Genomic DNA, 15,030 nt, shown 5'->3' with positions numbered 1-15,030 from the left:
AAGCATCATAGTAAATAAACTTGTTTTTCTCCAGCAGAATGCCTACATTTATAACCTCTGTAACTGTTTATATTTAGTTTGGAAAAACCAGGCCAGGCTTTAAAAAGTAAGATGGCTTCACATACATTATAAGACAATACAGCATGAAAGGCTGAAGCTTGAGCAACAGCAATAACAGCCGATAACAGCTTTTGTTTCTCACTTACACCTCACATATGAGAAACTTTTAGTCAATTTGAGGTGGCTTAAAAGATTCATCCATTTTACTTTGTAAATGGTTTTCATATTTAAACAGATCCAGAGAGATTTTTCTGCTGGTGTAATTTTCCCAGCGATCTGTGCTAGATCACGCTAAGTAGCACAAAGCCACATTACCGCGTACTGTAGGGCAGAGGTGAGCCACGTTCATTCAAACTGGTGCAGGACACTTCTGACAGCTCTTCACTGGCACTGCCAAATCACTGCACCTGCTCCAGGGCCAACCCACACGCTTTTTTCCATAGTGTTTTTTAGAGGATGGCACAGGTTTATGCCCCAAACTTACCTCAGAGATGCTGCAGTACATCCACCATCTACTCACGGTGTGAAATTATAAATGAGGAGCACGGAAGAGCTGATATCTTCTCCAACTTGTCAGTGGCAACATATTAAGCCCATCATGTAAAGTACTGCTGTTTGAAATACGCAGGCAAGTATCCAAATGGCTTACGCCCAGCACGGCCATCAATGCCCAGGGAAAACACGGGTAACAGCTGAATGTTTGATTTATACCGTATCTTTCACATCATGCTGCTCTACAAATATTACCACGTTCTGCAAGGATTCTACAGAACAAGTATTTTATATTGAATCAACACCATTTTAAACATCTACAGTTTCTTCAGAGATCTTTCAGCTTAGAAGAAATACAGCTAGACCCTGCTTAGGCTGCTAAAATCTGTCAAGACCACATGACAAGATGCTGTAACTGCAGGGTGTAATAAATTGCCATTGAAAACGCACATGAATAACTCTGCTGCCAAAACTTTCTTTGATATTAATGCACAAAGGAAAAATAATTTGACGTTAGCTTCCAAAGAGAATATATTAAAAGAAATAATTGCTGTCAGCATATTTTAGCAACAACAAGCTGCAATATCCATCAGTATTCAGGTAGTTTTGCATTGTTTTGCATTAATAAAACCAAAACCTGATACACATACATATAACTTCCACAGGAGTTTGCTTTCTTTCTTACCTCTTCCTTCTTTTCTTCAGCACCAGAGGCTAAATTGAGGCTCAGCTGAGAGTGACTGCTTATGCCACTGTCTTCATTTCCATCATCATAGTACACAGTCTGCACAGAGTCCTGGAAGCAAACAGGATTCCTCCCCAGCTTCGGCCCAGGCACCTCCATTCTCTCCTCGCTTTCCATTGAGCTCAGGGATAATGTGCTGTGATGGTTTGGGCACTGGAAACTCATATTGCACTTGACCTTCTCTGCACTGGGACTTTGAGGTTTTGGAGTAGTTGGCCTGACAGGAACGTGAACATTTTCAGCTTCATATGTAAACTGGCGGGTGGTTTTTGGTTCATTGGAGTCCGTATAAAACACCTCATTAGGAAATGGACTAATGTCATTCGGAGTAGGTGATAAGCTGACAGAATCTAGGATACCTGATGATGTCCCAAGGCTTTTGTCTTCAGCACCAGAATCTAGGATACCTGATGATGTCCCAAGGCTTTTGTCTTCAGCACCAGCTACGTTCATTTCAGCCTCTTTATCTGGAGGGACTGTGGGGCTTTGCAGAGAAGGTGTTCCAGGCAAGGTGGAGTCGGGGCTAGATGCTGCGGAGGTGCACCTCTTTCTGTCATGATCTGTGCTACTGGATACCCTGCGCGAATAGTCATCGTGCAGTCTGCTGTTTGGCCTTGTTCTCTGGGACTGGTCACCAGGAGAAGGAGCTGTGCTCCTAGGGCCATCCTTCTTCCATGCCACATCTGTGACGTTGCTTACCAGTTTCAAAACTCGGTCAAAATCCTTTGCCCTGATAGGGCTCTTCCATCGTTTGGACCTCCTCTCAGGGTTTCCACTGGTTTTGTCCAAGTCAGCAGAAGGAGCACTTACTGTCCTTTGTGGCATTTGTTTTTCATTTGCAACCTTGAGGTCAGTGAGGTTTGAGGTGGACTTTCGTTTGAATGAGCTTTTTTTCAGGAAGTTTAAATTATCTGAACTTTTGCTTCTCCGATAGATGATCCTGTTGTTTTCAGAATCTTTCACTAAAATTTCACAGATCTTTGGCTCCGAGATGACAGGAGATGTTGGCTTAGTACAGTTGTGATTACTCTGAGCTGTATCAGCGTCTAGTAAATTTATGCGGCCAACACCATAAGCTCGCCTGATGCTGCGTGAGCGATGAGTATTCCTCAGAAAAGAATCATCGCTTTCCTCAGCATCGGAGCAATCAGAAGCTAAACCATCCACTGCATCCTGGAAATCGTGTAAAGGTCCTGAATAGGAATACCTGTTAGTCTGAACTCTCACCACTGCCCCGTTTGAACCATGTTTTCCTACACTGTTCTCATTTAAGATATCTGAACATTCCCTTGTTTGAATTCCTTGGAGAACTGAAGATCTTAACTTCTTGAAAGATCCCATTTTTCTAATGGAAGACAAAGCATTCCACGTAGAAGAATTGCCCATCAAAATCAGAGAACGAGGCCTCTCTGAGTTGGAATTGGCCCGTTTCCTAGGGGTTGAGAAAAAGCGCATGATTTTTGAAGGGCTGAGTTTATCATCTTGCATTTCCTCTTCATGACTGTCACTGGTTTTGTATCCCCCATTATGGCTGACTGAGGTAGTCAGATTTTTGGGCTCTTTATTATCCATAACTATACAAGTAACAGTGGTGCTGTTTCCACAGCCATTCTGAAATGTTGTCATACTCTCCAAGCTGTATGCATGGAGACGGAGGCTGTGACAGCTCAAATCTACATTGCTGTCTTCGTCAGCGGACCTTGGTGCCTGCCCTTCATTTGCTGCACCTTGTTTTGTTTTGCTTTCACGCTGACTGGGTGAGTTGAACTCCTCAGACCGCACTGCCTGCACCAAGAAAATAAAGGCAGCCATTAGAGAAATTTCCTCAAAAGACCCCAATTAAAAGAAGCTTGAGTCCCATTGTCAGAAATAAATACATACACGAAATCAAGGAATTCTTTTTAGCTGAAGAAAGGCATGTTATGGTTTTGAGGAGAAGACATTAATAACTCTCTCAAAGTCTAATGACATTCATTAGCATTTTAAGAGACCAGTATAATTTCAATATGTACTTGTTTTCCTAATGCCTAATAAGCTATTCAATTCAGTACTGCTATTGCCACATCCACCTTAGAATACTAAATAAAATTGGAGAAAAAAAGAACCCCAGCAACCACCAGCCCAGGCTTCCTCAAACGCTGAGATCCAAGGCGCGTGGTGTGGACCAGTTTACATCCAGCAAACTGAGCACATCCATCAAGTGCCACCTAATCCTCAAAGGGTAAGCAAATAATAGTAAAAGGATGCATCCATACTCTTTTTCCCACCGCTTCCTGCAGCTGAAAGGCTACCTGCATGACCTCAACTGTCTTGCCTGTCCTCTAGCAGGTAAACCTGAGTTAAATCGAAGGCACAACAAAGTATTTTTCCCTAACCAAAGAAAATAAGATACAAAAGCACAAAACGCTAGAAGACGGCCTATCCTGTGGTGATCGCGTGACGCGAAACTTGAATTTGGGAGAGCGACGCAGAGCCTGGGATGTGCTGTAGAAGTTGATCTCTGAGCGTCTCGTGAAAAGCTCCGTGAGGGCTCGGCGGGACAGGCCTCCGCGGGCGCCCCGGTGCCGGGGCGCAGCCTGCGGCGGCCGGGCTGCGGCAGCGGTGCCCAACTCGCCAGGAGCCCTGGGCCTCCCGGTCCTGAGCCGTCCGGCCTCTGCAAAGGGTCAGTGGCACCTGCAGGAACCTGCCACTGGCTGCGCGGGGTTTTCCCCCAAAACGACGAGAGAAAACGAAGCGCTGCGCTCGAGGGAAGAGCTAGCCGGGCCGCCCGGCCGCCTCTTTGTCTCTCTTCGACAGCCGGGAGCTGCCGGGCCGGCGGGAGGAGCGGGGCAGCCGGGCGCCGAGCCGCGGCCGGGGCCGGGGCCGGGGCCGGGGCCGGGGCAGGCGGAGGCTCCCCTCCCGCAGCGCGGGGAAGCCGCGGGTATGGCCACAGCGCGCAGGGGATGCAAAAGCCCGTTAGGGTTTTCAGTCACGGCAAGGACACGGGCTAGGCGGCCTCGCAGAACAGACAGCACGCAGCACAACCGCTAAGCCAACGCGACATGCGAAAGTCATTAAACTCTCGGCAGTTTGGAAGACTTTATCCGCTTGTTTTAAGGCTAGTCCCGTCTTCTGAATTCATTTTAAAAGGCGGGGTTTTGTTTTTTTTTCTTTTCCCTTTGGAGCTTCTTTCCCTTCTGGGGATAAAAGGATTTTCCTGTGTTTCAGTGAGGCGCCTGAAATCCCCCTCGCCGGTTTTTTAATCCCCCTCCATTCAAGCAGTCACAGCGGGAGCCTGCCCCGCCGCAGCTCGGCCCGCGGGAGCCGCTCCGCGCCCGGCTCCCTCGCAGGCTCCGCCGGCGGCTGCGGCACCTCGGCAGGCGCGAAGGCTGCGCGCAGGGCACCACAGACCTCACCGCCTCCTGATGTTTCTGGCCAACTCCGCACCGCTGCTGCTGCTGCACCGGCTGCAAATTTCCACGCGGAAAAGAAAAGGGCGGGGGGGGGGGGGGAAGGATGGCAGAAGACGCTGCTCGCGGCCCCACAACAAAAAGTTCCGAGAGAAAAGCAGAGAAACCGCACCCGCGGAAAGGATGTGCCAACACGGAAAACAGCAGAAAGGAGCGGAAAGAAAAAAAGAAAGAGACAGCGGAGCGGCACAACGCGCGCTCCGCACTCGGCTCGCACCCCGCCCGCCGGCTGCCGGGAGAGGGCTCCGAGGCGGCGCCCCGCGGAGCAGCGCCCTTACCTGGGGGGAGCCGGGGGGCCGCGGCGCCCCTGCCCCTGCCCCTGCCCGCGTCCGTGTCCGCCGCCCGCTCCCGCATCGCTATGGCAGCCGCCGCCGCCGCCGGGGCGCAGCGGGGCGGAGGAGGGCGGGGAAGCCCTGCGCGCACGGCGGCCCCGGCCCCCGCCCGGCGGGGCGGAGCGCAGCGGAGCGGCCCGGGGAGGGGGCGGCTCTGCGCTGCCGGCTGCGGTCCCCCCCCGCCCCCAACCCCGGAACCGCGCAGCCCCCGGCGCACCCCCGCCAGCCCGTTTCCCAGCGATAATCTCTGGGTTACACAGTCCGCATCCTTACGTGGAGTAACTGCTCCTAGTAAGCCCAAAATATGTGAAAAAAGCCTCAGATTCTCGCTCATTCCTTCCCACCCCGGCAACATATATTTAGTACATAGTTGAATATTTTATAGCAAAACAACCTATAATGCAAAAATATATTTTATTTAGCATTTAAGTTGTACGGGGGGCCTGTCGTGTTTGTGCTGCCAAACACAAATTTCTCACTGGAGAAGAAATCAGTTAGGGTATTTTCCTAGTGTGGTTTGCTTTGTTAAGCTTAAAGACATCAATGCTGGGAAAGAAGTGCTTACAGATCTCTTTCAGATATCCATGCTTGGTTCCCAGGCTGTCTTTCTGTCCCAAACCTGGACAACTTTTTTGTCGTTTGTCATTGTTCCCCAGAGTTAGCAGTAAAATCAGCATTTTAGGCACATACACCACAGAAAAATGTTTGGGACACTGTCTTACATCCCCATGTTATGATTCCTGACAAAGAGACATAGCAACTGCTAGACCTTGCTGAAATAGTTTACTTTCTGTCCATATTTCTGCACTTGGACTGGAGTTGCAGACATAACTAAACCAGTTCTAACACAGTGCAGGTAAGAGGTGCAATGAAAGTGGAGCAACCCAGGGCACACGGCAGAACAGTTTCCCTAAGGAAGGATCCAGGGCCCTCAGCTCTGCCTCTCCACCGAGACTTGTGTGACCACAACTGTACGTGCTGTAATTACACCTCTGCAGAGCAGCGCAGACATACTCTGAAAGACAAGGTGTCGTCAGTGGATGAGGCAAAGAAATGGGATTAAGAGCTGTCGGTCAAATGAGGGAGCAAGTGACCCTAGTAGTGACCACAGGGCTCTAAGGCACGCAGCAGCTGCAGTCACACATTCCCACCGGCCCCCTTCTTGCTGGGCTCTACTTCATGGTACTACGGAAGAAGTGAGTTTTGAGGAATGACTCGAAAGGGTAAGGTAAGGTAATTGCTTTATAGTATTGGACTTGGGAAGCAAAAGGAAAATGGAGATTAAGGCTGGAAACGCTGACACAGTTGAGAGAGGGTCAGCAGGGATCCCTGTCTGTGATCTGTGTCCGGATGGGACTACCTGGAGGAAGGTCTCACGTTAAGTGCAGACAAGAAGTATCGGCATCAGGCCTTGGACGAAGGAAGTCTCCGAAGGGAGACTCACTGAAAGGAACGACATGGCCAAGAGAATTACTTTAGCAGCATCGGTTAGGGAGTTATTATTTCATTTATATGAGACAACAAGTAAATCAGAAGTCAACTGTAAAAGCACTTTCAGCAGGAATGTGAGCTTCTCTCACAGCTTCCCTGACTGAACATCTGGTATTTCTAGGGGGTTTGCACTGGTCACTTAAAAAACTTCTAACAGCCCTGTTCAAACCTGATTTCCAATGGACCTTCCTCCCCGTAATTATCTCAGCTATAACCTGATACATTTCTTAAAGGCTGGGAACTAAAACTGTATATAGTATTCAAGTGCAGTTACACCAAGGTTTAGTAAAACAATGCAAAGCTCAATTTATCTATAACGCGACCATGGGAAAGAAGGCAGATAACTGTTCTGGCTGTAAATTTGAACCACTTTGCAAGAAAAAACAGATGTAGTGACAATATTGGCTGTTTTTCCAGCTTGTTCCTTTCTTGAGAGTATTAACATTATTTGCCACTGTTTGAAAAGATGGAAGTAAAAAAAAAAAAGAGTATCGCCTTTACAGGTACTTTTGAAAAACTGAGCTATACCCTGTTATTTACAGTTTAATAGTTTTAACTACAGATGTGTACAAAGGATGCCATTGATGCAGTGGTTGTGCCAGGATTATAAGTTATGGTTTATGAACAATAGTTTATGAACAGAAGAACTCCAAGAATAAATTCTAGATTGGTATATGCCTAAGAGTATTAATAATTGCTTGACAATGGTCGTCACACTTACAGCAACAAAAATGAAATGCTTGTTTTAGAAGCTTTATGTCTGTAATTTAAAAGCGGTTTACTGTGCATGTGACAAGGAATGAGAAGGATTATTCGAAGTGTAAATACAGGTGGGAAAGGATTACAACAAATGCGACATGGGAGAAAGAATATAAAGTGTTTTCCTGATGAAGGAACAAAAAATAAACTTTTAATAGTGATCTCTTCTTAGCTTTCTTGGAATATTGATTGGCCTATTTTAGGAGTTACCATGTAATAAGAAAGTCTTTCACTTAAATCTCAAAAGTCTGAAAGAGAATAATTCTCTTAGGTAGGTAGTTTTGAAACTCTCTCTTCCACTCCCACAACTCTATTATTTATTTTGTGATTCTTTAATAAATACTTTTTAAAAGTCTATTTTTAAACAGTGGTTTAAAAAACGTACTCTCAAATGAGTAAGAAAAAAGAAAAAAAAAAAAGAACCAAAAGGAAAAATCTCAGGAAAACATGACAAAAACCTTTGTCACACTTCACCAGCTATTGGGCAAGATGGCAGGGGAAGTGACTTTGTAAAAAATGCTCTTAATTAAACAGCGACTGAATTTAACTACGGAGATGTAGAATTACTGAAATAAGAGATCCTTTTCCTTTAAATGACAGTGTCTTTTCCAGGCTGCTTTACAGTATTTAGTTAATGCTGCAGTTTTGCAATTTGCACGTTCCTTTTACATCCCAGGCGAAGACTCTCATCCTGCAAGCAATTAACCTCCCAGGAATCTTTACACATTGACAGGTCCCACTGGGGGAATTAAGCTGAGTCATATATCTATTGAAGTTAAAGGCAGCTCCCCCGCTGACTTCAATGGGAGGGGGATCAAGCTCTCAATTTGTACAATGTAGAAGTGAAGGAAGTGTACTATGTTTGTGTATGCAAGTTCAAACCAACATATGCTGCTAATTATTTTAATCTGTTTTATATATAAGCCATGTTTCAAATTTATGTAGGATTTTTCCATTTGTGTGTATTTATAACCAAATGAATAATAATAAACTGAAAGGGATTTTCCAGATTCAAGAGTTTTGGCATCCTGGCACTGAAAAAATCCATTCCAGAAAAATGAATCATGTTGCTAAGTAAAATGCTCAAAGAACAGCCAGGGTTAAATTGCCAGATTAACTTCTTAATTTGACCAATGAAAGTCATCATTGCCAGTTGTGTAGGTGCTTACGATACTACTTCTATTGGTTCACTAAAGGCCAGTTTATAATGCATTTACTTTACTGTGTGACCTTAACTCACAGCCAGTTCAATACAGAAAAAGACAATAACTGACCAAGGTGAGAAAAGTTTCTCACAGTTTGGTCCAAATCACAGCACAACTAACTATTTTTTCCCTGTAATCATTCAAAATCTTTCAGATGTGCTCTGCGAGGTTGTTTCACTGAGCTTGCTCGGCTCTGTGAAACACAGAGCTCTAATTTAGGGAGAACACAATAGCCCAGCGGAATGACGCTCTCAGTGAAAAATGACCCTTGTGTACCAGGTTACCATTATCCCATCTCAGAGCTGCTCTTACTCACCCACCTACCCCACTACAGCTGCATGCAACTTAATGATGGCTTCAGCCTTTGAGGCTGGGAGAATGCTATTTATAACCCCACGGAGTCTGACTGTGACGCTATTATTTCTTCCCATCCTCGAGAGGCATTATTCAGGCAGCATGACATGAAGGGATGGCTGGTACTACAGAAAGGCAGTTTTCAATAAACAGATCTTTGTGTCTAAACACAAAGAAGACTTCCAGTTAGCAATTAGGAAGGCTGAATTCCACCTTTGTTTTGTTTCTCACAAACTGTAGAAATAGGAAGGAAAATGACCATGGAGATGCAAAGCAGACAGAACTAGGAAGGAAAAGAGATTAGTCAAAAATTTTAATTTTCCTATACCATATATACTTTTTCTTTTTTTCTTGAAAAAGTTATATGTGATTTTCTGTTCAGTGGATATACATTAAATTAGTACAGGCTTCACTTGTTGGGAGGAAATCGTATGAACTTGGAAAGAGAGTTGGAGAAGTCCCTCACTGTAGCCGTTTGTTTTCTCTCCTATCTCTGCTTTATCTGCTGTGCCTTCATATGTCACACCCCTCACCACCACAGCTGACTGCCCTACAGCCATTTTGTATTTTTTTTAATATAATAATATGTAGAAGTGACTATTAAGAGGTCTTTATCAACTTTCCTCCCCACCCACTTCATTACCCCACCATCCCATCCTGGCAATTTAAAACTGCAGCCTTCCTAAATTACCCAGTGAAATGAGGGCACCTCACTAGGTACCCAAGAGGCCAAAATACATACATGTTAGAAAAAAATTATTGCATTTACAAACTTATCAGTTGTTTCCGTAGTGTAGTGGTTATCACGTTCGCCTAACACGCGAAAGGTCCCTGGTTCGAAACCAGGCGGAAACACCAACTTTTCTTTCCTCTCTGCTCCCCTTCTTGTCACCATCTACCCAGTTTTTTGGGTAGGTGAGAGGAGAGCAGTGGATGTTGTCTACCTTGACTTTGGCAAGGCTTTTGACGCTATCTCCCGTAATATCCTCGTAGGCAAGCTCAAGAGGTGTGGGCTGGATGAGTGGACGGTGAGGTGGATTGAAAACTGGCTGGATGGCAGAGCTCAGAGGGTTGTCATCTGTGATGCAGAGTCTAGTTGGAGGCCTGTAGCTAGCGGTGTCCCCCAGGGGTCAATACTGGGTCCAGTCTTGTTAAACTTATTCATCAGTGACCTGGAGGAAGGGACAGAGTGCACCCTCAGCAAGTTTGCTGATGAAGCAAAACTGAGGGCTGCACTGCCATTCAGAGGGACCTGGACAGGCTGGAGAGCTGGGCGGAGAGCAACTTCCTGAAGTTCAACAAAGGCAAGTGCAAGGTCCTGCACCTAGGCAGGAAGAACCCCAGGCACCAGGACAGGCTGGGGGTTGACCTGCTGGCAAGCAGCTCTGCAGAGAAGGTCCTGGTGGACAACAAGTTGACCATGAGCAATGTGCCCTTGTGGCCAAGAAGGCCAATGGTGTCCTGGGTTGCATGAGGCAGAGTGTTGCCAGCAGGTGGAGGGAAGTGATCCTCCCCCTCTCCTCAGCCCTGGGGAGGCCTCACCTGGAGTGCTGTATCCAGTGCTGGGCTCCCCAGTACAAGAGAGACATGGCGCTTCTGGAGTGAGTCCAGCAAAGGACTACTAAGATGATGAAGGGTCTGGAACATCTCTCCTCTGAAGAAAGGCTGCGAGAGCTGGGCCTGTTTAGCCTGAAGAAGAGAAGACTGAGGCGGGGATCTGACCAATGAGTACAAGTATCTGAAGGGAGGGCGTTGAGAGGATGGGTCCAGACTCTTCTCCATGGTGCCCAGTGAGAGGACAAGAGGCGAGGGGCACCAACTGAAACACAGGAAGTTCTGTCTGAACATGAGGAAAAACTTCTCGACTGTGAGGGTGTCAGAGCACTGGCACAGGTTGCCCAGATGGATTGTGGAGTCTCCATCCTTGGAGATATTCAAAAGCCATCTGGACCAGGGTCCTGTGCAATGTGCTCTAGGTGAACCTGCCTGAACATAGGGGTTGGACTAGATGATCTCCAGAGGTCCCTTCCAACCTCAGTCATTCTGTGATTCTGTAGATTGAACATCAAGAAAGGAACTTGAGGAATTTAGAGTTGTGGACCCCCTGCAGCCGGTGTTTGCTCACTTCAGGCTAGGGGCTGGAGTGAGTGAGGAGCAGAGACCAGGTGCGCTTTGTTAATATTTGTGCATGAGCCACGGTGCCGGTTGGGCATTGGGTCACTTCACTAGTGAGCAGCTGTGCTGTGTGCTGCTCTGGGCCTGGCCATGGCGAGGTGGGGTAAGCAGCCCCCACTGTGCTTAACCTTTGCTCAAATCATTCAGCTTTGCTGAAGGGAGCGGGGGCACGGTAACACCGCAGTCTATCAGATATTGGAAAAGACGGCAACACTTGTAATGAAGGTGTACTTCATTAGGGGTGATGATGACACATCAGTAAAAATTATGCAAAGTTATATAAGATCAACTTGCTTCTGATGCTTATTATAACAAAATGACAGGGTTTCAGATGGATAATTGGCCCAGGGTGACACAACAGGAATACCCAACTGGTTACAGTGCAGCTGTTTACCTTAGCCAACTCCATGGTGGCAAGGGCAGAAAGCTCAGGACAATTACAGCTTTTGATATGTTCATGAAGAAGTCAGAACAGAGACTATCTCAGTCAGATTAAGAAAAGGAGAAACGGGTGGCATTTGGAGGGGGAAGGGGGTTTTTTGGTTGTTTCGGGGGGGGATTGTTAATTTGTGGAGCTCCTATGCTTCTGGGCCATCTTTATTCGTATGCATCAGGAACTGCTCAGGTGTTTTCAGTTAGTATCAATACTTTTATTTGTTTGGTCTCTGTACAATGGCAAACTTACTGTCTTTGTTAATAGTCTAAACTAAAATTGACATTCACGGGCACATTTCTTGTGCTAAAAGATTGAATTACCATTTCTACCACGCTTCACTTTCTATTTCAGAAAAAAATCCTCTTACTAATTCTACCTCTGGTTTGTCAATAACTTCTACTTTTTGCTGGAATCTACTTTATCAAAAACCTTGTAGAATGGAAAAGCTATAAAAACAACCAATTAGAGCAAAGTGGATAACAATGAAGTGCTACAACAACATCTATGTGCTAGGAATATCTCCCACAATAATGTTGAGGTCTTTTCAGTGAAAGATGTGCTCTGAATTTAACCTACTTGAAAATTTTAAAGTAAGGAGAGTAATTAGCCTTTAGCTAATACTCACCCCTCTGTCTCGCTAGTGCTGTAATAACTCATTACTTTCTTCATTAGTAACACTAAAATTAAGAGAATTCTTTTAAAACATGGATGATCGCATTTTAGCAAACATCTGTTTATTTTGGCAAGAAAATAACTTACCTGATTTTAAAGATGCAGAAAATGCATAATGCTACACATCTGAAAACTTATTTAGTTTTCTGGATGTGAAATCAGGTATGCTCAAATTTGCAAATTCTGGATTACCGTACTGGTCCAGTTAAAAACAGCCATACACATTACATTAGACACCTTATCAGCGGTAGTAAAGAAAATCTCCTCTTGCAGCCTGATAAATTATTTGTAATATTATAATCTGTTTCTAGGAAGCAATACAAATATTACATACTGTTGTCTGTAGGTATGCACAAGTTAGTTAGTCATTCGGGTCACTGAGAACGTAAGTGGAGGGTGGTAGGCAGTATTGGCACAGCTCATTCGTGCTACTGGAGTCCCTAAAAACTAGCTAGCTGAGGTTCACACTGACTGGCTCAAAACCTGGTGCGTGAAACATGATACAGCTAAAGAAGAGCTTTTAGAAAAGTGTCACAACAGGTTTCGTACAGAAAGCAACGGGTGGTTTCTATGCATGCATGCGTGTGTACTTTTCTGTAAGCTTCATCTTTTTTTTTTTTGGGGGGGAACTGTTTCAAAGTGACAAAGCTGACAAGCTGTCTGCAAAGGAAGGAAAACATTCCCTGAGCTTTCTGGTTAATACTCATCCATACTATGAGTATATCTCTATGCAAGCATTACAGAGATTCTGGTGGGAAATCAAAAGAAGATTTTTTAAAGGCAGAACATTGGAATCATGCAACTCTCTTCCAATAATAACAGCATGGAAGAAAATCTCACTTAAGTAGACTAAGATGCAGCTTGTTTTATATATCCAGGGTACCAGACGACATAATTGACTGAAATAGGAGTTGACTGGAATCAGTGACACAAGCGGTCTTTATGACTGCCGGCTTATGCACCTATACTCCTATGAGTAGAGGTTAAACAACTCTGAATTTTACCAGCCCCAAAAGTAATGCTAAATTACCTGAAAAAGTGAAACCCGCATCTCAGGCAGGAGAGCTGTCGCTGTGACTGAGGCTGAGAAGGAGGATGTCTGGATTCCAGTGCTCTCTGACCTTTGCAGTTCAGCATATTTTTCCCAGCTTACGTACCATGTGTGCTAAAAAAGTGTGAAGAGAGGACTAATACTTTATAGCCTATGGGCCTGTGAGGACAAATCCATCAGAGCTCCTCTGGCACCTTGATACTTACACTGATGAGAGCTCTTAACAGCGTACCTATGGAGAAAATAATCCATTATCTACCCAGGCAGCCGACAAAGGCTAACGTCCACTTTTCAAAAAGAGTTCAGGCTCAAGTGCCCGTCTCAAGACCCAACTGCTTTTTTTATTTTGCTGATGTCCATTAATCTTCTAAACTGGAGTCTGCAGACCTGACTAATAATTTTTGCCGTGTAAGAGCACAGTAGAGCTCTGAACTGAAAGATTATACAATTCCTTACTGCAGAAGTTAATTTACGTTGATGAGCTGTCTCGGCTTAGACGCTCCAAGCTGCAAAATGAATGCTCCAGCTTCTGTCACTCACACTGCCCCTTTTCCAAAGGCCTTGTCAAATTCAGGGCAAAAAGATCTATTCAGAAAAATCCTTAGTGGCCATTCCTTCAGCATAATTTAAATACCACGCTAGAGGTTTGAGCTACATTTCCAGCTAGTTTCTAGCTAGTGAGCAGAGTTTCCAGTTCCAGTATGAAAAGGAGGCAATCTGCACCCGTCCTGACCTGGGGCCGCCTTGCCTAGGAAACGCTAAACGCGGCGGCTACCTGCGCCAGGTCTCTTCCCGCCTCTTGCTTTTCATGACATAATTGCGCAAACTTTCTGCTTCTGTGCCAGGGATGGAAGGGTTGCTCTGCCGTCTCCTGTTACCGCCGGCTGAGCCGGAGATGCCGCCGCAGCCTGCAGGCTGCCTGCTGTGGCTCAGCTCCTCTCCTGCCCTCTCCCTGGTCTCCGCGCGGATAAAGCTAGAAGTCGTGGCTTGAGCCGGTCTAGTGCAGCCACAGGGCAGCAGGGAGGAAAGGGAAGGAGAAGATGGAGGTGAGTGGCAGCTCATACACCATGGGACCACGACGTGGCTTCAGACTCAAGGTGTCTTTACACCAAAAGGGCAAGAGCTGAGAGCTGCCCAGCAGTGCGGTACACTGCAAAGGCCTGGTAGGATGTGGAAGTTCCCTCAGCTTCTTCCACGTGTGTTGTGTTTCGACATGGTGGAGTGCCGGGGGTGTCAGCGTGTGTGGGTGCGACGTGTGGGTGTGGGGTGGTGGTGGTGGGTGGCTGCCTGGGGTTGTTCAGCAAAAGAGACATAAAGAAGTGCAAAATGACATGGCAACGTCCCAAACAGGGAGTATTTTCAAACGTCTTATCCACAAAAGTGAGAAAATACTTTCTCCAGAAAATGATAAATAGGGCTGTTTTATGAAGTGCTATTGTGTAAAAATCAGAGATTAAAACCAGTCATTAAAATAAATAAAGAGATGTTAATCTGCTTTGCATTCAAACCCCAATTCAGATGCAAGTCCAGCCTCACCACAGGCAGAACACACCAGTGCAAGGATACTGGAATTGCTGTGTACTTCAAAAAGCACCATTTCTAAAATTGCTCAGTAAAGAAGCCACCTAAAATTCCTCTTTTTTAATGCACAGAAAATATTGGTAGGCCAGTCTATGCCTGAATAGTTATTTGTCTTCATTGACAGGACGAACAATGTGTAGAACCCAGCCTTTAATGTTATACTGAAAGCAGTTTGTTTAAAACCTGTTTTCCCCAGTCTCTCAAGCAGCAGAGAACAGAGCCTTCCTG

At 45.6% G+C, this 15,030-nt stretch overlaps 1 protein-coding gene and 1 non-coding gene across 6 annotated transcripts in view; one reads left to right on the top strand and one right to left on the bottom strand.

Moving 5' to 3' along the window:
• SPATA13 (spermatogenesis associated 13) overlaps positions 1–15,030 on the bottom strand; it is a 167,574-nt gene that overhangs the window by 48,708 nt on the left and 103,836 nt on the right. For 3 of the 5 annotated variants that reach the window (XM_009686550.2, XM_009686552.2, XM_009686551.2), the window contains exon 2: positions 1,238–3,082. In XM_009686550.2, the coding sequence (XP_009684845.2) occupies positions 1,238–3,082 (1,845 nt within the window). Of the gene's footprint in view, positions 1–1,237; positions 3,083–5,024; positions 5,083–13,200; positions 13,241–15,030 lie in introns of those variants that run through there. The other 2 variants (XM_068930215.1, XM_068930216.1) reach the window with 2 other exon arrangements.
• On the top strand, positions 9,670–9,742 carry TRNAV-AAC (transfer RNA valine (anticodon AAC)). The gene has a single exon. It is a non-coding gene; the product is annotated as a tRNA-Val (tRNA).

This window comes from Struthio camelus, chromosome 1 (genome assembly GCF_040807025.1).
Source record: "Struthio camelus isolate bStrCam1 chromosome 1, bStrCam1.hap1, whole genome shotgun sequence".
In the NCBI taxonomy this organism is placed as follows: domain Eukaryota; kingdom Metazoa; phylum Chordata; class Aves; order Struthioniformes; family Struthionidae; genus Struthio; species Struthio camelus.
This window is presented reverse-complemented; position numbering and strand designations above follow the sequence as displayed.